Genomic DNA, 19,215 nt, shown 5'->3' on the forward strand with positions numbered 1-19,215 from the left:
ATCCCGAAACGGACCATTCTTTTGTTGGTCGATAAAATTCAAACAGGAATTCTTTAAATTTTAAATAACAGCCCGTCGCATTTCGTTACTCTTGTCATATCAGCGTCTGCGAAACTTGTTTCTTATATTTCACGGATGGTCAAGATTTGGTCCAGATACGGGTTTTCATCTCCCTTCGGACATCTGGCCGCCTCATCTCTCTCGGACGGTCCGGCGAGGGGATGATGTCGGCGAAATGAGATGCAAGGGTTCAACGATGGAAAATGCAACTCTTTCTTTTTCAATGAGATTCGCAGCGCTTTGATGTGAAATTGTTGTGCTCTTTTCTGGTTGAAAATCTCGATGAGAAGAGAAATGCCATTTCCATTTTATTCATCAGACATTTTCTTCGAGACGTTTCAGTGTAATTGTAAGACATCCCATTTCTTCGTTGTGGCAACGCTATAGAAAACCTTCCCCCTCCCTTTTCGGCAGGGTCGATTGTAGTGGAATCTCTCTGAGGGTATTATGTACAATATGCATGGTTTTAATGAATAGGGCTTCATTTATTACCTTAGGAGTCGTACTAATATAAAAAATATGGCCTTAAACTATATCATCTAGAATAGTTAAAAATTAACAAGGCACTGTAAAATAACAAGAGGGGACAATACAATTTGCATCTTCACGATCTAATAGTAAAATTGTCTCTAGAGATCAAGTTTAAACATAACTTACACGAGAATTAGCCGAAAAAGCCTGATATCGCGTACACACGGACTTTGTCTTGCAATTGCTTCCCCAACTGACTCCCACTCCCTGCCACTCATCTTTTATGTGTGTGTTTTTTTTGGTATGTAGGAGACACAAAGTCCCACTTGAGTTGCTGCACAGAAAATCTCTTTGATTCACAAAATCCCCAAAATAAAATCAAGGCTGCTGCCTCGTGGCCACGAAGGAATTGTTCATAGTTAATACTAGCGATTCAATAAATTTATAGCTACCTATCGTATTGGCTTTGGTCCCAATGCACATCTTGTACTGGGACTCGTCTAGAAGTTTATCACAATGGATTGTGTGGAAAATGTGAACGAGAGACGTGTCCACACTGCGGAACACCCTCAATTCATGTCCAATCTTACTGAGAACGGATCCCCGGCCGTGACTCGACGCGATGATGCGATCGAGGAACTTCACGTCCTCCAGACCCCAACCCTTGATGTCCGTCACGAAGCCGTCCACCGCGAGCAGATCCGACTTGTAAATGGCACACACGCCGTAGCCAAACTCACGGAAATACCCACTATCGTTCGTGATATCCACACTCTCGCGTCCATCCGTCGTGTCACCGTGACCATATTCGCTGTAAACTATCGGCAAGTAGATCTGCTGCTGTTGCACCGTGTTACTCCGCACGCGCTCCAGCGTCTCCGTCGTGAAGACAATGTCCACGTCGATGAAGAAGAGAATGTCTTCGGTTGAGGCATAATTGGATCTGGCAGTCAAGTCTAGCGAAAGTCCGCGCGAGAAATTCCCATAGAGATCGATGGAGTTGATCTCGCGACTGGGATACAGCATTTTGAGCCGATTCACCAGCTCAAGAGCCTCATTGTATGACTCATCAATGTACAGGCCTATCAACAAGTCTGTTTTCGTGTCACTCTTCAGGCACACCTGCGGGAAAAAAAACACAAAATGTTGTGTATACAGATAGAATAATTAAATTTGCATCAATAAATCTAATCTGTTGGCCACAGTTTGTGAAACACCTTTGTTTAAATAACCCTCTCACACTTCTTATTGGAATATTTCTCCTAGAGTGATTCAACCACTCTAAGCTAGAGTGAATCTATGCTTAATGTGATTCATATTTGATTATCTCAGGAAGCGATATTACCAAATAATTACAGATTAAGGTAAGAGAAGTTCCCGCTGTAAAATAATCTAACTCCCCTTAATTACAAACTTGAGTCAATTTCTCGGAAAGCTCATAAAATATCGCTGTACCATGACAATCATGAGTTTTCATCAGTTTATCACTAAAGCTAATCATTATTGTGTTAAATTACCTGCTCGTAGTTTCTGAGAAATCTCTTGAAGGTATTGAGACGCCCGGAGAGTGGCAATATAAATATAATATTTGGCAAGATTTTTTCCACTGCAGATTTATCATTCGTATTGAGAGTAAAAGTATTCGATAGCTTTTCAATACCCGTATTCCAGAACTTCTTCACCCTCCCGGTGAATTCCTTATAGGCACCTTTCTCTGCAATAAAAGGAATAGATCAAACACTCAGTCAAATACTGACCCATTATGTGCTTATCAATTTACCAGTAGTAATATTGATTCCGAAGACGCTCGTCTCTCGGATTTGAATGTCTGTGAAGGCTCGTTGAATGTAGAGATGCCTTCTCACGGGAACGGTCATCTTCTTACCGCGATACTTCTTATAGATAAGCAACATGTCGAGGATAAAATCCTGTCCATAGAGAGTATTTAGTCGACTGTATGCATAGAGGATATCACGAAATTCTATCACACGTCCTCGTTGGCGTGAGTAATTGTTAATATTGTCCATAATCTGACGAGAAACATGAAAATAAATCATTAGTAATCACTTTCCAGAGGTCATTCAAAACCACTTGCACACCTCTCTAATGATATCTTCAAGTCCCTCCTTCACGGAGCTCTCAATTTTCCGCTTCGGATTGAAGTGTGTCGCCGAATAGATGTGCTTCGCAATGAAGTTCCACTCGATCAACTCGCCACTGGTATTTGGATACCTCTTTGTGAGTGTTGGATTGATTCCCAATATCTCATGATCGCCCAAATACTTTGGCGGTCTGAGAGTCTCTGGGAAAATTGGAACTCCCGGTGCAATGTTTCTGCTGGCTTTTGCAATGTGCAGCAAATCACTCATCGTCGACATGTCTCGATGCAACATGAGAATTTCCTGACGCATTTCTTGCGCTTTCACACCCTGTAAGTACAAACAGAAATTGTGTACACTCTGCAAAGTGCCAATGCAACAAGAATTTCATTCACAAAACACCACACAACAAGAGGGTTCGAAAGATAGTAGAGCACGTGGAAAGTGTCGAAGTTATTCAATCATTTTACATTGGGGAAATGTTTCATACATTTCACAAGAATTGATAGCTCATGATTCTAAGGAATTCCATTGATAAACTCAAACTTACGTGCATATAAGCGTAGAGTCTGTACATGAGTGGAGATTTCTTTACAGGATGAAGTGTTATTGCACTGTGCACTTCCTTATTCTTCAGATTCCCCGTGAAGGCCTCATTGCCACTGGAATTGTGGTGGAGAATGGCCTGCATCTGTAAAATCAATCGCGCAACATTAGAGCTTCCCCCATTAATCATCCTCATGCGACAATGTTTGCTCTGATAAGATATAAAGCGCCACATTTTCCCAAGCAGTGCTAATTGACCATAATCGAAATTACTTAAAATAAACAGAGAAAAGAAAACAGATTCGTGAACAAACCTCGTAATTCCAGGTGCATGGAACACCTGCAAACTTTTGCACACAACGTCCTACTTCAACATCTTCGTGGAGACTATACAAATTTTTAAGGCAAGTGGGGATATGAGGTGCAACTGAACATTAAATAAGAAAATAAAAGTAAATCAAATGTGTATGTAGCAGAGAGATAATGGTAATTGTTTGGTTTTCCTATGCAAAACTCACCTCTGCGCAGAGTTTCTCGACTGAGGATGACTCCAGGTCCTCCCATGCAAAAGTTCTCATCATACTCAAGAGACAGGAGGCCAAATTCTTCACTATTGCCCTTGCCAGCTTGACCTGCAAGACAATTGCTCACAATTAATTCCACTAATTGTATGCAATCAATATTGTTCATCTAATTTACCGATAAACTGCGGCTTTGAGCTATCGATCGATCGCAAGAAGTGCTCCAATTTATCAGTCCGAATGAAGACATCATCGTCCGCTCGAATGAACCACTCAAACTTATCAATGTAGTGCTCGTACATATAGTGCAGCATCATGAATGATTTCTTCTGCGGCGGGTATCGGTCGTCGACCCCCTTGAGCCCAATTATTGGCAATCCCTGCAAATAGGACCCTTCGGAGCTGAAGAAGGCAATGCGACCGGGAAAACTCTGGCCCCACGTATCAAAGACGGCCTTTGTGCGCTCCCGTAGAAAGTCTTTGGCCGTCATCACGCCAATTAGCACCAGATTGTTCTGTGAATTGCTCGGGAGTTCATTTGCTTCCAAGTTGATGAATTTCAGTGGACCTATCAAAAGACAACAGACGCACAGTCACAGCCAGATGTTTCTCCGCTCCTAATGTTGTTCTAATAGGAAAATTTCCAACTCGCGCGGACGATGGAATATTTCGGTTTCTTAGAATTCGTCAAGAGAAGGGAGTCTTTCTTTTTCCTCAGACTCATTAGTTCCAATTCATGTATAAAATTCACTTGAAATATTTTGTTCCATTTGCATGATTTCTGACCTTTTCGCTCGTTCTTTGATTAAAAACACTATTCAACGAAACAGCATCGATTCAATTACGTGGACATTTTCGTTTCCAATTACTCTTATCAGTGATAATTTGCAGTGATCAATTTGATACTCTCTGCTTTATGACCGACTAGCACTATCGCAATGACTTCTGAAAGTCTCTGAAATCTCAAATGAGTAACCTTCTCCGGCTGTTGTAATTACTTTATGACCTGTGATGAATTGAGTGCGATTTTACGCCTTCCAAGAGCTTAGAGATCGTCTTAAGAAATATATCCGCACACCACGGGTGTTTTCCTCTACGCGAAAGCGAAAAAACGCGACTCGCGGCAAACTGTTCCGCCGAAAATCATCTATTGGCCATTTCCTCGAGGTGGAGTAGTTTAGCCAGTTTTTTCTTCTCTCTTGCTTACTTCTACAGACATACCTTGAAATCGCAATCCGGACCTAAATTGGCAGTTATTTGCTATCTCAATCACGCGATAGCTCCTCAGATACATCCCAATGCAGAAGCCAATTAGAGCACCGAATAGAGCATAGCAGATGAGCTTCTTTCGCTGTGCCATTTTCCCCTTCACTCAATTCGCCTCTATCCGCAAATTATCACGCCTTCTCCTTCATATACACAACGCTTTCGCTAATAATAGCTGCCAATTGCTCGAACTTCCCTTATCGCGACATCTGAAAAATACAAGGTGATCTTATCACAAGGCGCACAAAATATAATCCACACGAGAAATCCAACTATTGACGAAATGTGTGACATTCCGCGGATTTCGGCCACCCGCGTGGACTGGGGAATTATGTAAGAAATGCGTCCAGAGGACAGGGACTGTGCCCGTGATTAATCATCCACGTCCGGAGCTCGAGTCCAGAGTGTTGTTTCGCGTGAGGAATTGCAGAAAAATCCTAATGTGTGTCAGAACCTTGAGGAATTCCGTTGTTTATATCAATGATCTCTCTCAGCGTAAACACCCACTGGGACTATTTCTGCCAATTCTCCGCAATTTACATTTTTAATTATTGATATAAATATTGTGTTTACCTTTTCGGCCATCCATGCAGCCCCCTTCCCGGACATCTATTAATAGCCACTGTCGCACAGCTGCTCCCCTATTCCAGCACTCACCCCGCACATTCTACGGATGCCCGCGTCACTAAATGCTCACTTACCACCACTATTTCCGCATGTAAATGGGCATTTGAAGAGTTTTTGCCACGAAAAACACTGGCTCACAAGTGGAAGTGGTCTTTTTTTCAAGCCGGCACTTGTCATGAACCCGACTGCAGCGCCACGGCTAAGAGTGCTGTTATTCTACGCGTGTAATCAAATTGCGCGTATACTCTACGCGTGATCTACAGTGCACGTAGAAAAATTCAAATATTCAAAAATTCAATTCTAGAAATTCTCGCCGAAGTTCAGTTGAAATACAAGGATAGATGGACAAATCTATTTATTTCTTCAATTCACATGATCAATGAAAGTGTAATTGCAAAGTCATAAAACCGTCGGTCCTAAAAATTGGAAATTCTAGCTCCTCTCCATTACAAATGATTACAAATTATTGATTTTATAGAGTATCTGAACCCAGGGATTCTTCGGCCGCTCTTTAGACTCCTTCGGCTCGTTCTTTTGCGGATTTCTCTTGGATGAATCTCTTCGTTTGGTGTACTGATGCTTCTTGGGCCTACACAGCGACTGGTCACAGCTCTCGTTATCACACCCCACACATTTTCCACAGCATATTAATCCACTGGAGCACTCGCCGTGCCTTATGATATCGTAATAGCTCTCCCCGCAGATCTCTCCTCGCCCCTTGAGACACACCAGCTTCCCGCAGTAGTTCACTTTCGCGCCAAACGGACACTCGTCCGTGCTGCGGACGGCTTTCTGTGAACTGAACTTGCAGGTCATGTAGATGAGACTCTCGTATTCTATGTGCCTGGAATGGACTGGACAATGAATCACCAAAAAACCAGCATCTCATCAGGACTTACGCTCGAAGCGGCAGCACTGAGAACATCACAATGAGCGACACTATTGCTAATATTCTGCACATTTTCTTCCGCAAAGTTCACTTCTCCCACTCGGATGAAGACGTCTCAAGATGCACAAATGAACTGCTAAATCCCGACGATTGAGCATCCTTTTTATATTCATCATTCCTGATAATAATATTTTAATGAGATTCAAACGAAATACAAGGACATTTTAGGTTTTGTGTGCAGAAAAAGGGATAAAGAGAAGCGACTACTTTGATAGTCAAATCTCCCTTTAATTGTTCCCTTTCCGTGCAGATGAGACACTTTCGCAACCAATAGATCAGCTCATCGCAAGCACTGGAAAAAATTATTCATCAATACCAACTATAGAGATGAGCATTTAGCCATGGCGGACAGCCTTCGACACAGCATTTTCCTTTACAGTGATCCAAAGGACAGTATTATTATTGAATGGCGGAGATTTCTTAATGAACCTCCACATAAATAATTAATAATTTGCGTGGGAAGTTATTTCCTACCGATTTCGCAGAAGAAATTATTCATTTTTTCAGTGAATAAACATTTTTTCTAATAATAAATTCTCTGGCGGACAATCTGTTTTGATTATATCCATTTCTTGGACACATCAACATACTCTCCGTCGGGACTCTCGTAGTTCTCAATCGGTGGAGTTGAGACAAGGACTCTCGACTTGAAAGGGAGAATTTGGGCGTCTGGTTGAATAGCCGCTTCGTACAGTTCCTCAGATTCCAGCTTCAGTTCGTCCAGAGCCTTTGTCTGCGCCTGAACCATCCGGTCAATTTCCTGGTAGTATGTCAGCTTCTGGTGTCCCTTATATCTCGCCCACTCCTTCTGCAGGAGCGCTCTCTCCTCCAACACTTCTGCCGATAAAGCCACCGAAGGTCTGGTGCGTTCCCTGAAAAAATCACCAACATTGCAATTGGATTATTACTGTGACATCATCATGGCTAAGTAACGCACTTCTTCTCATCGATGAGGGTGAAAGGCACCTCCAGCTCGTCAATGGGCTTCAGTTGCCTGGCATTTTTCTCCAAACGCCTGATCTGCTTCTCAATCTTCCTCTTCCTGCGTTCTTCCCTCTGCTTTATGACCATTGGGTCCAGCCTCTTCTTCTTTTTCAATGGCTCAGCCATGAGGACTGGGGTGCTGTTGAAGAACCTCGTGGAGGCCTGCGGATCTGCCCTCAGGGTGTACTTCAGCAAGTGTGAGCAGCTCCATAACCTATAACATTATGCACATTAATTTGGATTAGAACATCATGTCTACAGTATTCCCTGCACTATTCATGGATAATACAAACCTATTCGAAGACCGGCTGAGGAACATTTTATCCAGTTTCGCAGAGAATTTTCAGAGAAAAACAACTCCGCAAATGCACGAAATTTTCACAACATTGAAAGTGTCATGCAATCAAGGGAATCGCATGACATTCTGGCTTGCCAGTCGATGTTGACAGCTCAAATTTGTTTTTCTTTTCACCATGAATTGTTTATAAGCTGGAGAAAACTGCAAATTTCCCTACTTTCCCATTTAGTTCTATGGTAATAAATGCAACTAGTGCGAAGTTTATAGTATGTTGTCGCGAAAGAGCAAGGATAAATCTATAAAGGAGGGTGTTGTAGGGAAATACGTGAAGAAAGATACGCCGCCAGATATCCCAAGTACAGTATCCCGCAAAGTCTCTTGAAGCATTCAGTGTTTTTCACGCGATTTCACTTCTCATAGCCGTTGAAGAAGTACAATTGCCAAATGATAGCATAAATATGATGTTTTCATTCTGATAAATGTCATTAAAATTTACACATTTCGCTGAGACCATGGCTGATGTGAGAAAAACTGCATGCTTCAAGAAAACCACATTGGCACTGTAGTTGTAATGAAAATGTGTATTATTTTTAGAATTTGGCTGAATTTTTACACATTCTGCAACTTTTATTTGCAGTTATAAATGTGTGGACGACGGAGGAGGCGAAAATAAAGGCGAAGGCGCGCAGGAACAGTCAGCAATTGAATGAAACGAATGTCTCACAGAACTTCGCCGGAAGCAGAGGGCAGCTTCCGAATGCTGTGTTCGCCAATGGGAGGAATTTGGCGGCGAAGCAATCGACAGGCCTGGGCCACGAGGGGAAGTACACACCCAATACTCACGTGGTGTCCAATCTACCTCAGCGAATGCCAGCCGGAGGGGCGCCGTCGAGTGGGGATCTGAACAGGAACAATTTCTCCAGCCTCTATCAGTTGATCCAGAGCGAGAACGACCGAAAGGCCTCCACGCAGTCCATCTTGGGCGCCCTCGGAAATTATGCCATGCAGCAGCAGCCTCAGGCGATGAGCAGTAGCGATACTCACGGAAACTACGTCGAGATAGACGCTATTGATCAGCTCCGCCTTCATCCGGACTACGCACAGAGTCAGCAGCATCAGCAGCCGGTGTCCAATTTTTCCCGTGGCTACTCGCTGAATCAGAGTCACGGACACACGTACGACGGACAGCACAAGCTCTCGTCCATCCCGAGATCCTACAACAGCGACGGATCGCCAATCTACGAGAATCAACCGCAACAGTCTGTGAATATGAGCGCTGGCGCACGCTCAGAGTCGCCCATCTACAGCAACACTACGTCCAGCCTCTCTGTCTACTATCAGGATCAAAACAATCCACCAGTGCCTGCGGTATGTTCCCACCTGCGCTACGGAACGGTTCTACCTCATCAATCCATCTACTCGAACATACCCACGAACTCGATTGGATACTACGGATCAAGCATGGCTGTTATTTCTGCGGACAATCCACTCTATTCGAACGTCAGGACGATCGATGTGACCAGCGGGATGACCTACGGAGAGCAATTCCTGCACAATAAGCGACATAACATTCTGACTCAAGGTGAATGACCACAATTTGAGCTCAGGCAAACAATTCTCTCTAATCCTTGAATACTCATTGCAGTCTCGTCACAGCAAACGCTCGAGGATGAGCTTCCATTGCCTCCTGGCTGGTCTGTTCACAACACGCTGAGAGGAAGGAAATACTACTTTGATCACAACGCACAAACTACTCACTGGTCGCATCCTCTTGAGCGAGAAGGTCTTCCCATTGGCTGGCAGAGGATCGAATCCCCGCAGTACGGGATCTACTACGTGAAGTATGTCATACAAACTGACCTGATCTTTTCGGAGAATCTTAACCAATTGCCTCCGCTTCTAGTCACATCACTCGCCAAGCGCAATACAATCATCCCTGCCTGACCTCGTGCTATCTCTACACGACTGCAACTGAGGCGCCGAGGGCTGTCATCCCGGAACCGCAGTTGGCCACTCATGTCACCCACAGTGCGTTGGTGCCGGCGAATCCCTATCTACACGAGGAAATCCCCGCATGGCTCATGGTGTACATGAAGGCCGATCCGGCGACGGACCACAAGCTCAAGTGGGACATGTTTGCTCTGAACAAACTGGAGTGCTTCGACGGGATGCTGAATCGCCTGTACAAGCAGGAGCTGCAGAACATTGTGGCGCGCTACGAGAAGTACCGCCAGGCCCTTGACTTTGAGCTGAGTCGCAGATGAGCAGCGATCTCTGGCAATCTTGATATACTCACAGCGAGAAATTGTGATAACCATAATCCTCTGTACATCCAAGGAACATCACCCCAGTCAGCATGACTCTTACATTTTATACACTGCAAGGACGTTTAGAGTTGCACAAGAGGCAATGTTATTGCTAAATTTATTTTAATAGACTTTTTCAGCTTTAGGCTCCTCATTTCTTTCACTTACAACTGGAGAGTTCTCGGAATTCTCTTCCGTGTTCTCATTTTGTCTCTCTCCGACTTTGAACTGTTCTATCTTCTTTCCGCCGGAGAACCGGATGATGGTGGCGTTCTTGGCATTGAGAGTGTGCGCAAATCTCTCAGCTGAAAGGATAACACACGCTAGAATGTGATGTAGCGAGGGAGATAGTGTTTTACCTTGTGTTAGGTGTTCATTTTCTTCTTTGAGTCCATGGTACTTGGCCCAATCTAGCTTCCCGTTGTAAATTGCATAACAAACAACCCCCATAGCGTTCCACGCCAGGAACATGTATGTAAGACTTAGCCGATTACGCCACGTCTCTGCCGTGTTGTGGGCAATCGGTCTGGTGTTCCGACGAATTAATCTTCTGAGCCAATTAAACCGGAAAAGCGCCATCCTCAGACTCCGCAGTGCTGGTGCCCTAACCTTACATTGGGAAAGTTGGAAACGTCAGAGGCGCCATTGACATTTGATGTTTTGGAAAAAAAGCAGGGCGAGTGAATGAATTGTGCGGAAAATAGTGAAAACGAAAGAACTGCACTAATGGATGGCCATGTGAGTGAATCACAGATGGTGAGAACGGCGGATCGCAGTGAAGAGCAGGAGCGGAAGAGCAAGAAGAGGCGGAATACTCGGGAAAATCGACCAAATTACGGAGTAAGGCTTCTTTGTGACACCCACTTGGCAGTGACTAATAGCGCCCCCCGCCCTTCTAGACAACCAGCACAACTCCAGCCGTGGCCCTGACAACCGGGGAGAGCTCTCAGCACACCACTGATGGCCCCAGCAATCCTCCTGAGGGCGGCGGAGCTGAGAATCCAGAGGCGTCTTGGGAGGAGGAGGAGGGACTCAAGTACGGAGCTCAGCATGTTATCAAGCTCTTCGTTCCAGTGTCACTGTGCATGCTGGTCGTTGTGGCCACAATAAGTTCCGTCAATTTCTACTCCACTAAGGATTACTACCTGTAAGACTCTTGCAAGCATACGCAGGATTTCGCAGAGTTTCTAATTGGTGTCATCTTTCAGGGTTTACACTCCATTCCACGAAACATCCCCGGACGCGGGAACGAAGATATTAGATGCTTTGGCAAACTCTCTTATTCTAATGACGCTCATTGTCGTCATGACCATCTTGCTGATCATCTTGTACAAGAAGAGATGCTACAAAATTATCAACGCATGGTTGATTCTCTCATCTTTCCTGCTCCTCTTCATCTTCAGTTACCTTTACTTGGAGTGAGTGAACACAAATGCAAATCTCCTCATATCTTATGTCTCTTATTGCCTTTGCAGGGAAGTGCTAAGGGCTTACAACATCCCAATGGATTATCCAACAGCCATCCTGATAATGTGGAACTTCGGCGTGGTGGGAATGATGTCAATTCACTGGCTGGGTCCGTTGAGGCTTCAGCAAGCCTATTTGATCTTCGTGGCCGCCCTGATGGCTCTGGTGTTCATCAAATACCTGCCAGAGTGGACAACGTGGGTGGTTCTGGCTGTGATCTCCATTTGGGATCTCATCGCTGTGCTCTCGCCCAAAGGACCACTGCGGATTCTCGTGGAGACGGCACAGGAGAGGAATGAACAGATATTCCCCGCTCTCATCTACTCCTGTAAGTAAAATATGATCAATTCTTTACTGTTATTGATTGGTAACTCTTCTTTGCAGCTACTTTCATATACTCCTACATGGGAGCCGATCAGGATGCACCTCAGGCGCCAATGAGACGTCGAAATGTGAGTCCCAGAAGGCAGGGCACATCAAGTAGTCCTCCAGAAGGTGCTGCGCCGAACAATGAGGGTATCTACTAAATTTGTGATAAATTTTCTGGACATTTCCCTAAACTTGTCTTCGTTTTGCAGACTCTGAAAGTGGCTTCACCAAAGAGTGGGCCTCAACCACCAATGAGCGTTCAGCTCGTCGTCAGCTAGAAGTCCAGGCAAATGTGTCCAACAATCTGAATCGTTCCACTGAGTATCGCACGGTGACAACAGAAGAGAATCCGCCCAATTATGAGCTGCCAGAGGAGAGGGGAATCAAGTTGGGCTTGGGTGACTTCATCTTCTACTCCGTCCTTGTGGGCAAGGCATCCAGCTATGGCGATTGGAACACCACCATAGCTTGCTTCGTGGCCATCCTCATTGGTCTCTGTCTCACTCTTCTCTTGTTGGCCATCTGCCGAAAGGCTCTGCCCGCACTGCCAATCTCCATAACATTTGGCTTGATCTTCTGCTTCGCGACCAGTGCCGTTGTGAAGCCATTCACTGAGAGCTTGGCATCCGAACAGGTATTCATCTAGATTTTAAGTTCACGTCTATTTATGCTGAATTTTACTTCCAAAACCTAACAATAAATATTTCCGCAAAAAATCGTTGAATTTGAAGTTGTTGAATGGAACCGAAGGAAAAACAGCTGCGCAGTATCCCAGTTGTCAAACAAAAGTGCAAGTCGAGGAGAAAAATTCATGAAAATCCTGTGAAAAATCCAGAGAATTGAACTGCTGAAGGAACGAATAGGCATGAGGAAGTGTTCAGTGGAAGGATGCAATAGCTGCTCCACAGATGTCAAGAGGAGAACTTTTCCCTTTCCTGATGCTCCCGGATTGAGGAAGAAGTGGTTGACCGCCATCGGGCGTCCGGGTTGGAAGCCGGCGAAAGCCAGCCGGATCTGTCTGCATCACTTCACTCCTGAGGATCTCGAGAAGTACCATCGACTGGATGGGAAGGTCACAAACGTCCCTCTGGCGTTGCCCAAATTGAGTCCTGCAGCAGTGCCATCAGTTTTCCCAGGAAAACCTCATCCACCTGATCATCCTCATGAGCCAATACTCCTGAAACGCCCACCGAATGACAAGCCAAACGACGAGAAGTTGTTTGATGAGATTTACCTTAATTTCTCTGATCTGGAGGTAAATCTGTAGATCAAATATTTTGGCCAGAAAATCAATAGTCGTTCACTTCGCAGGTGAAGCTGGAAACAGAAGAAAATCCTATACAAATCGTCGTGGACTCAATATCATCCAATGCTTTTCTCCTGTGCAGAGTCTGTGAGTCCGTTGAGGACTTGATTGATATAACATCCGAAGGAAATGTCCATTTTCGGGAGAAACTCCACCAAATATCTGGGCTTAATGTAAGAAAACTCTTGTGGTTCGTTTTTAAGATGCAGCATGTTTTTCTCTTGCAGGACAACCAAAGAGATGATCTTCTGAAATTCATTTGTCGTCAGTGTGGCGAGAAACTGGTTGACTTGAGTACATTTAAGAGCCAATGCGAGATCACGTACAAGAAACTCCTTGGTGAGATTACGAGGAAGGAAGAGACATCCAAGGATTTAAGCAGAAAAGCAGCCTCACTGAAGGAAGAAACCGCAGATGATGAGGATCTCATAGAGTTTCTCGATCAAGAAGAGTCGGAGAGTGAAAATCATGGCAATTACTGGGCTGGTGATCATCCTGTTGAGCCAATGCAGGCTGAAGACACTGGCAATGATCAGAACCCTTCCAGTGAAGATAAACAGAGCGACATTCCAGAGGGTTCGTCGAAGAAGAGAGAATACTACAAGACCAATTACTACTGTCGCATTTGCAAGGAGCTGCAGAAGAACAAGTATGAGATGGAGAGGCATCAAATGAAGCACAATGGCAAGTCCCTCAAATGTAACTTCTGCGATGTCGAGTACTCTTGTCGCGCCAATCTGAGGAGGCACATAAAACAAGTTCACGAAAAACGCCGCGATCATATATGCATGATATGCAATAAGGCATTCTCGCAGGCCATCAACCTGAAGACTCACATGTCTGTGCATGAATTGGAGCGGAAGTACGAGTGTGACACCTGCCACAAGGCGTTCAAGCACCCCAAAGGTCTCACCCTGCACAAATACACGCACATCCCGCCAGAAGAGCGCAGCGAGAGCGTGAAGAAGGCCCTCATTCGGAGCCAGCGGGGCAATCAGAAGAGGCTCTATGTGTGTCCCATTTGCGGAAAAACGTCCAACTACCTGACCAGGCATCTGGAGCACATCCGGAGTCACACGGGCGAAAAGCCCTACAAGTGCAATCACTGCGACAAGTCATTTGGCAATCACAACACGCTCAGGAGCCACGTAAGGATCCACACGGGGGAGAAGCCCTACAAGTGCGAGACGTGTGGGGCCACCTTTCGCCAGGGAAGCCACCTGAGGGGCCACATGTTGCTCCACACCGGCGAGAAGCCCCACAAATGCCTGGTGTGCGAGAAGGAGTTCAGGAACAAGTCCAACTTCTCCGAGCATATGCGAATGCACACGGGCGAGAAGCCCAATCACTGCCGACTCTGTCCTGAGAAGTTCAAGAATTCCCGGCTGCTGAAGAAGCATTGCCAGGCAGTGCACTTTGGCATGGCGGATCAGAGAGACGCTGAGACAGCGGAGGAAGGCAGTAATTGATTGTAAAGTGGCTAGAGTAAATGAGGATCACTGAACGATGAATGGATTTAAGTAGTTTTCGGAATATTTTATATGATTCGGTCTAATGAATTTATCATCCAGTGTTTCCAACAAACACTTTTTCACACACCTTGGACGAGAAAACTTAATGCATTTTAGAAAGTCACCTTGATCATGGAACAATTCCAAAGAGTTGTTCAATGGCAGAATGGAGGATTTTTGGGAAAGAGGGATCATTCCGTACTCTATCATTTATTCAATATCATAAAACACTCTTTAGTACGCGATATATCTGCCCATCATCGATTGGTATTTCTTACACGAGAATCTAAGACATGACGCTACCCACTGATTATACACTTTATAGTTTACAGATGTTTCCATCTAAATTAAATTACCTTGATCCACGCACGACAAACGGATGACACTGAGGACTTTTCGGGGGTGACACAGTAGCGGCTCTGGGAGCCTATTTGACATAGTTGGGGTTGTGGCCTATCTTATCGTTGAACTGCAGGTGGCTCTCGATGATCTGGAAGAGTTCCTGGGGTGATGGAATGCGACCCGTTTGCAGTTTCGACCACACCGGAACGTCGTTGAGGGCGATCTCGAAGGCGCCCGATGATATCAGCTGGGCCTCCAGCATGTTGCCCACGAAGAAGATCATCATGCAGGCGTAGATCTTGTTCTCGATGCACCATCGCCACCAGCCGGGAATCGGTTGGCCAAGATAGCCGAACAGGTCGAAGGACGATACAATGACTATGATGAGTAGAAGTTTCGTCACCAGCACGATCCGGGAGAGGTGCATGTTGAAACCGGGCGGATCATAGTTGGCACCTTTCACGAGGATCTCCGGGTACTTCTCATTCAGGATGTTCACGTAGTCCTCAAATGCCTTCCGGTAGCCGCAGGAGTAACTGCAAAAACATCCACAGTTAACCTCAAATCGGCCGAAAGTGCACATTCACCCTCCGGTGGGTGTGATTATCAAGCCACACCAGTAAATCATTGTATTTGCACAGATATTAGCGTGTGAATTGATAATTCTATTGGGGAGAATCGCCTCATCTTACCAATACAGAATAGTCATTGTCGGGCCAACATTTTGGCTGAATTTCGAGATGTGGGCGCCCTTCTCTGCATTTGCGTCGGCAGGGAATGCATGAAGAATGACCACCAGACACACCACCGCGGCGATTAGTGTGAAATTCTTGCGGAAAGTCGCGTACATTTTTATTGAAAAATCCACTACAAAATTGCGCTAGAACCGGGAAAATTGCAATGTCATGTCAATGAACCGGGAGAGGGCAGCAGACACCCGGCTGACCGCCGCCAATGCTTCTCACTTTCGAACATGCCATAACCACACAAAACACAACAAATCGTCTGCCATGGAGACTGGGAAGCGGTCTTTCCCTCTGAAGGTGAATTTGGCGGATTTCTTCAGTGATCACAGGCAAAAGGCCTACATATGCGTGAAGGAGAAGTGGACGTGTGTGCGGGATCTACAAGAACACATTGTAGAGCTCTTCAGCTTGTGCCACGATGTCTTCCTGAGGGACGCCGATGGATATCTCTTCCCGGCTCAGGAACCCATTGATATCATCCCTCGAGATGGTTCAGTCCTGAAGTAAGTGTGACTTGCATCTACTCTCATGAAGTTCCCTAATCAGTTTCCTCACCTTTCTAGTGTGGAAAGGCAGGAAAACGATTGTCAAAGACCTGTCGATGATCGGGCGAAAGCCTTCAAATCTACTCGCAATTCCACGCCTTTTGCCAACGGAATACCTCGGGAGAATGAATGGGAGATCACAGAAACACCAATTGAGGGCATTCCGCTTCCCAAAGAGAACGGAGCTGTCCTTCCGGAGGTGCGAGATAAGGAGAAAAAGACGCGAAAGAGAGTGAGAAAGCGCAAGAAAAATAACTACGATTACCAGGAAGACTCCTCATCCCTTCAAGATGACGCTGTAGAGAATCACAAGAAGTTGAAGAGCAAAACACTTTCACACATAAGATTCCAAGAAGAGGAGGGAAGCAGTGACAAACTGCACATCACAGACACTCCTCTGGGACAGTCAGACGTGATAGTCTCTCGGACGCTGCACAAGACCAACGAGAAGGAATCCAATGGGAAACAATCTCTGAACAGAGCCAACGAAACGAACAGCTTTGCCCTGGAGGAACTGAGAGAACGTCTGCCGAACATGGAATTGCCAGTGTTGAAGAAGCTTCCCAAGAAAGACGATGTAATAGCCTTCAAACTGCTGAAGATGAGCGAAACCTACGAGCCTGCTCTTTCAGCTTTCATCATCGGCATCGTGGAGTGTGTGTGCAAGGAGAAGGGTGAAGTCAGCCTCCTGATTCTGTCTGGAGAGGAGGAACTAAAGCAGCCAGAGGGCAAATTCTCTCTGCCAGAGACGGCAGTAGAAAATGAGGATGATAATCTTGATGATGATCTGCTCACAGTGAAATTCTCCAATTTGCACGAGGTTCGTCGCCTAGATCTGGCCAAATTAGGTGCAACAATGTGATTGGCGTTCAACATGAGATACCATTTATTTTGTAACTTTGTTCATACATTCGGTTCTTAGTAGAAAACAAGGCAATATTTTTTATCAATTCCCAATCACATCCCAATCGAAGGCATTTCTTCAGGCTAATGCACTCTGTTGCTGTCTCACGGAATCATGCACTCTGGGGGGAAAACCAGTTAATAAAATTCCACTATAGCGATAGAGATTTCATTTAGTCAGATTCAAGGTTCACAAGTGGATTTGCCAGCTGCAATGTTGGAAAATCTATTTAGAAACCTGACTGGCAAATTCGTTTTTCAGATTGATCTTGATCATTGGCAGCCCATTTCAATGTTAAACTGACTATTTTACACAGAAAAATAACTTTGTGAAAAATGGTTCTTCTGAGTTCAATGAGATTTTGGTCTAATTGGTGAACTTTGCTACTTTACTTATAGGGACGAAAATTCTGTTCAAATATGCAAAATAAATGATTTTCAAAGATTTTATCTGAACTTAACATTTCTCTATCTCTGAAAATCGCCTTATCTTGAGCAATTCTAACAGACCTTCTTCCAATTATGCCTACAAATGTTCTAATTGTGCCTGAATTTCACACCAGATAAGACATGTACATAAATGCAATGATTTCTATGGATTCTAAGTGTAATCTAGTTGAATCAACTAATTTGCCAATTTCTACCAGAACTCTTATCAAATCATGACTTTCAGAGTGCGGTTACTATTTCCTCCAAGCTATCAGAAAGATCTAGAAAAACAGCATGGCTTTCAAAATGCGAGACAAAAACACCCGATAACACTATAATTTCACGGGACAATTAAACGAGTTGCACTACACGAACAACCAGCCCTTCGATGCTAAATTCGTGACCAACCCTTTGCAGGTAAATTCTCCAAGGATTTAAGATTGCATGATTGTATCTAGGTTGTGAAATTTTATTGGCAAAAAAAAAATGATATCTTTGTGTGTTTAAAAAAAGATCGAGAATTCTCTATGAATGTTCCAGCACAAGTGAAGCTTGAGAGCCTCTACATCCGGCCTGTGGCATCGCGACAACTGTACACTTACTGGGGGCTGTGACGTGAGAGTGCGTCTCTAGGCAGTGTATTTGGAGAAGAAGCTGGCCAGTTTGTCGTTGTTGGCGCCGGAGAAGGTCTCCACAACCTGCTTGTTCTTGATGAACACAAACGTGGGCATGCTGGAGATGTTGTAGCGGATGGCGAGCTCCTCGCACTCGTCCACGTCCACCTTCAGCACCACCGCCTTGTCCGTGTACTGGTTGGCCAGATCCTCCAGCTTGGGCGCGATCATCTTGCAGGGGCCGCACCACTGGGCGAAGAAGTCCACCACCACCAGCAGGTCCCCGGCGGACTCCAGCTTGCCGTCAAAGTCGGACTGGAATCACGAGAACCCGAGTTGATTGCATCGACCTTGGCAAGACTCTACCGTGATGACCTCGGCCGTATTCTGAGAAAAAACGCCGCGCTTTTTCTGCCCATGACATCACCGCAGATTAGGCGGGACAGCAAGCCCTCAGATGCGCCCAGGTCATCACGGCCGGCAATCTAATCACTCCTGGGAGTTGTGTGTGGCGACAGAGTGTCACCCAGGCGAGGCACACAATTAAATAATCAATAATTATGCTGCCTCCCCGCTGCTTCCTTCCGACCATATTGCTTTTCCGCCCAACGCGGAAGCCCACGTTCGTGTACTCACCGTATCAGCAACAACGTGCACCATGGTGACTGCTGGTAACGAGGGGGTTGTTGGGTCACGGTAAAGCACAGAAGAGAGAGACTCCGGACGACTTTTTGGTCGATTGGAATGGAAAAACGCACTGACGTGATCTCAGCAAAAATCCCAATTGCACGCGAGAGTGTTCACCGCAGGTGGCGCTGCCACATCTTTCGAAATTACACCTTCAAACGCCCGCGCC

General features: G+C 45.3%; 11 protein-coding genes across 12 annotated transcripts in view; 5 read left to right on the forward strand and 6 right to left on the reverse strand.

Annotated features, from left to right (window-relative positions):
- LOC132261491 (uncharacterized) overlaps nucleotides 1-19,215 on the forward strand; it is a 126,325-nt gene that overhangs the window by 42,939 nt on the left and 64,171 nt on the right. The gene's annotated exons all lie outside the window — the stretch shown is intronic.
- Nucleotides 338-5,773, reverse strand: LOC132261496 (chondroitin sulfate synthase 1). Its single transcript, XM_059760339.1, has 10 exons — nucleotides 5,537-5,773; nucleotides 4,919-5,172; nucleotides 3,876-4,265; nucleotides 3,695-3,808; nucleotides 3,491-3,603; nucleotides 3,181-3,321; nucleotides 2,631-2,960; nucleotides 2,312-2,561; nucleotides 2,049-2,245; nucleotides 338-1,653 (listed from the first exon to the last, which is right to left on the reverse strand). The coding sequence occupies exons 2-10, from the start codon at nucleotides 5,055-5,057 to the stop codon at nucleotides 910-912; spliced, it is 2,418 nt and encodes an 805-aa protein (XP_059616322.1). The 5' UTR covers nucleotides 5,058-5,172; nucleotides 5,537-5,773; the 3' UTR covers nucleotides 338-909.
- Nucleotides 5,965-6,595, reverse strand: LOC132261519 (uncharacterized). Its single transcript, XM_059760363.1, has 2 exons — nucleotides 6,490-6,595; nucleotides 5,965-6,434 (listed from the first exon to the last, which is right to left on the reverse strand). Exons 1-2 carry the CDS (start codon nucleotides 6,549-6,551, stop codon nucleotides 6,047-6,049), a joined length of 450 nt encoding a protein of 149 aa, XP_059616346.1. The 5' UTR covers nucleotides 6,552-6,595; the 3' UTR covers nucleotides 5,965-6,046.
- On the reverse strand, nucleotides 6,999-7,943 carry LOC132261516 (large ribosomal subunit protein mL40). The gene is made up of 3 exons (XM_059760361.1): nucleotides 7,817-7,943; nucleotides 7,477-7,737; nucleotides 6,999-7,411 (listed from the first exon to the last, which is right to left on the reverse strand). Exons 1-3 carry the CDS (start codon nucleotides 7,840-7,842, stop codon nucleotides 7,099-7,101), a joined length of 600 nt encoding a protein of 199 aa, XP_059616344.1. The 5' UTR covers nucleotides 7,843-7,943; the 3' UTR covers nucleotides 6,999-7,098.
- LOC132261501 (scaffold protein salvador) lies at nucleotides 7,994-10,223 on the forward strand. The gene is made up of 4 exons (XM_059760344.1): nucleotides 7,994-8,177; nucleotides 8,459-9,403; nucleotides 9,467-9,662; nucleotides 9,725-10,223. The coding sequence occupies exons 1-4, from the start codon at nucleotides 8,090-8,092 to the stop codon at nucleotides 10,083-10,085; spliced, it is 1,590 nt and encodes a 529-aa protein (XP_059616327.1). The 5' UTR covers nucleotides 7,994-8,089; the 3' UTR covers nucleotides 10,086-10,223.
- LOC132261520 (uncharacterized) lies at nucleotides 10,232-10,800 on the reverse strand. Its single transcript, XM_059760364.1, has 2 exons — nucleotides 10,487-10,800; nucleotides 10,232-10,432 (listed from the first exon to the last, which is right to left on the reverse strand). The coding sequence occupies exons 1-2, from the start codon at nucleotides 10,704-10,706 to the stop codon at nucleotides 10,251-10,253; spliced, it is 402 nt and encodes a 133-aa protein (XP_059616347.1). The 5' UTR covers nucleotides 10,707-10,800; the 3' UTR covers nucleotides 10,232-10,250.
- On the forward strand, nucleotides 10,812-12,671 carry LOC132261504 (presenilin homolog). Its single transcript, XM_059760347.1, has 6 exons — nucleotides 10,812-10,967; nucleotides 11,027-11,274; nucleotides 11,336-11,545; nucleotides 11,603-11,922; nucleotides 11,979-12,110; nucleotides 12,173-12,671. Exons 1-6 carry the CDS (start codon nucleotides 10,812-10,814, stop codon nucleotides 12,607-12,609), a joined length of 1,503 nt encoding a protein of 500 aa, XP_059616330.1. The 3' UTR covers nucleotides 12,610-12,671.
- LOC132261499 (zinc finger protein 79-like) lies at nucleotides 12,733-14,869 on the forward strand. Its single transcript, XM_059760342.1, has 3 exons — nucleotides 12,733-13,218; nucleotides 13,275-13,442; nucleotides 13,497-14,869. Exons 1-3 carry the CDS (start codon nucleotides 12,829-12,831, stop codon nucleotides 14,736-14,738), a joined length of 1,800 nt encoding a protein of 599 aa, XP_059616325.1. The 5' UTR covers nucleotides 12,733-12,828; the 3' UTR covers nucleotides 14,739-14,869.
- LOC132261514 (thioredoxin reductase-like selenoprotein T homolog CG3887) lies at nucleotides 14,975-16,047 on the reverse strand. The gene is made up of 2 exons (XM_059760359.1): nucleotides 15,815-16,047; nucleotides 14,975-15,658 (listed from the first exon to the last, which is right to left on the reverse strand). Exons 1-2 carry the CDS (start codon nucleotides 15,970-15,972, stop codon nucleotides 15,208-15,210), a joined length of 609 nt encoding a protein of 202 aa, XP_059616342.1. The 5' UTR covers nucleotides 15,973-16,047; the 3' UTR covers nucleotides 14,975-15,207.
- LOC132261510 (coilin) lies at nucleotides 16,080-17,279 on the forward strand. The gene is made up of 2 exons (XM_059760353.1): nucleotides 16,080-16,371; nucleotides 16,432-17,279. The coding sequence occupies exons 1-2, from the start codon at nucleotides 16,133-16,135 to the stop codon at nucleotides 17,273-17,275; spliced, it is 1,083 nt and encodes a 360-aa protein (XP_059616336.1). The 5' UTR covers nucleotides 16,080-16,132; the 3' UTR covers nucleotides 17,276-17,279.
- Nucleotides 17,276-19,177, reverse strand: LOC132261521 (thioredoxin-2). 2 transcript variants are annotated; one of them, XM_059760366.1, is made up of 3 exons: nucleotides 18,996-19,177; nucleotides 18,348-18,674; nucleotides 17,276-17,438 (listed from the first exon to the last, which is right to left on the reverse strand). In XM_059760366.1, the coding sequence occupies exons 1-2, from the start codon at nucleotides 19,017-19,019 to the stop codon at nucleotides 18,375-18,377; spliced, it is 324 nt and encodes a 107-aa protein (XP_059616349.1). In that variant the 5' UTR covers nucleotides 19,020-19,177; the 3' UTR covers nucleotides 17,276-17,438; nucleotides 18,348-18,374. The 2 variants fall into 2 exon arrangements, with proteins under 2 accessions (XP_059616349.1, XP_059616348.1); XM_059760365.1 differs by having other exon boundaries at nucleotides 17,276-18,674; nucleotides 18,996-19,175.

This window comes from Phlebotomus argentipes, unplaced genomic scaffold (assembly GCF_947086385.1).
Source record: "Phlebotomus argentipes unplaced genomic scaffold, Phlebotomus argentipes genome assembly contig_15, whole genome shotgun sequence".
In the NCBI taxonomy this organism is placed as follows: Eukaryota; Metazoa; Arthropoda; class Insecta; order Diptera; family Psychodidae; genus Phlebotomus; species Phlebotomus argentipes.

Coding starts and splice junctions, on each gene's coding strand:
- LOC132261496 (XM_059760339.1), bottom strand. CDS start 5,057: ATGGCACAGCGAAAGAAGCTCATCTGCTATGCTCTATTCGGTGCTCTA. Junction 4,266..4,918: donor GTCCGGATTGCGATTTCAAG/GTATGTCTGTAG, acceptor GTCTTTTGATAG/GTCCACTGAAATTCATCAAC. Junction 3,322..3,490: donor CATGCACCTGGAATTACGAG/GTTTGTTCACGA, acceptor TTGATTTTACAG/ATGCAGGCCATTCTCCACCA.
- LOC132261519 (XM_059760363.1), bottom strand. CDS start 6,551: ATGTGCAGAATATTAGCAATAGTGTCGCTCATTGTGATGTTCTCAGTG. Junction 6,435..6,489: donor TCAGTGCTGCCGCTTCGAGC/GTAAGTCCTGAT, acceptor AGTCCATTCCAG/GCACATAGAATACGAGAGTC.
- LOC132261516 (XM_059760361.1), bottom strand. CDS start 7,842: ATGTTCCTCAGCCGGTCTTCGAATAG. Junction 7,738..7,816: donor CTCAGCCGGTCTTCGAATAG/GTTTGTATTATC, acceptor ATAATGTTATAG/GTTATGGAGCTGCTCACACT. Junction 7,412..7,476: donor ACCCTCATCGATGAGAAGAA/GTGCGTTACTTA, acceptor TGATTTTTTCAG/GGAACGCACCAGACCTTCGG.
- LOC132261501 (XM_059760344.1), top strand. CDS start 8,090: ATGTTGTCGCGAAAGAGCAAGGATAAATCTATAAAGGAGGGTGTTGTA. Junction 8,178..8,458: donor TACGCCGCCAGATATCCCAA/GTACAGTATCCC, acceptor TTTTATTTGCAG/TTATAAATGTGTGGACGACG. Junction 9,404..9,466: donor ACATAACATTCTGACTCAAG/GTGAATGACCAC, acceptor TACTCATTGCAG/TCTCGTCACAGCAAACGCTC.
- LOC132261520 (XM_059760364.1), bottom strand. CDS start 10,706: ATGGCGCTTTTCCGGTTTAATTGGCTCAGAAGATTAATTCGTCGGAAC. Junction 10,433..10,486: donor AAATGAACACCTAACACAAG/GTAAAACACTAT, acceptor TTATCCTTTCAG/CTGAGAGATTTGCGCACACT.
- LOC132261504 (XM_059760347.1), top strand. CDS start 10,812: ATGAATTGTGCGGAAAATAGTGAAAACGAAAGAACTGCACTAATGGAT. Junction 10,968..11,026: donor AAAATCGACCAAATTACGGA/GTAAGGCTTCTT, acceptor CCGCCCTTCTAG/ACAACCAGCACAACTCCAGC. Junction 11,923..11,978: donor CCCCGCTCTCATCTACTCCT/GTAAGTAAAATA, acceptor TCTTCTTTGCAG/CTACTTTCATATACTCCTAC.
- LOC132261499 (XM_059760342.1), top strand. CDS start 12,829: ATGAGGAAGTGTTCAGTGGAAGGATGCAATAGCTGCTCCACAGATGTC. Junction 13,219..13,274: donor TTAATTTCTCTGATCTGGAG/GTAAATCTGTAG, acceptor TTCACTTCGCAG/GTGAAGCTGGAAACAGAAGA. Junction 13,443..13,496: donor ACCAAATATCTGGGCTTAAT/GTAAGAAAACTC, acceptor TTTCTCTTGCAG/GACAACCAAAGAGATGATCT.
- LOC132261514 (XM_059760359.1), bottom strand. CDS start 15,972: ATGTACGCGACTTTCCGCAAGAATTTCACACTAATCGCCGCGGTGGTG. Junction 15,659..15,814: donor ACAATGACTATTCTGTATTG/GTAAGATGAGGC, acceptor ATGTTTTTGCAG/TTACTCCTGCGGCTACCGGA.
- LOC132261510 (XM_059760353.1), top strand. CDS start 16,133: ATGGAGACTGGGAAGCGGTCTTTCCCTCTGAAGGTGAATTTGGCGGAT. Junction 16,372..16,431: donor CGAGATGGTTCAGTCCTGAA/GTAAGTGTGACT, acceptor TCACCTTTCTAG/TGTGGAAAGGCAGGAAAACG.
- LOC132261521 (XM_059760366.1), bottom strand. CDS start 19,019: ATGGTGCACGTTGTTGCTGATACG. Junction 18,675..18,995: donor TGCACGTTGTTGCTGATACG/GTGAGTACACGA, acceptor TCGTGATTCCAG/TCCGACTTTGACGGCAAGCT.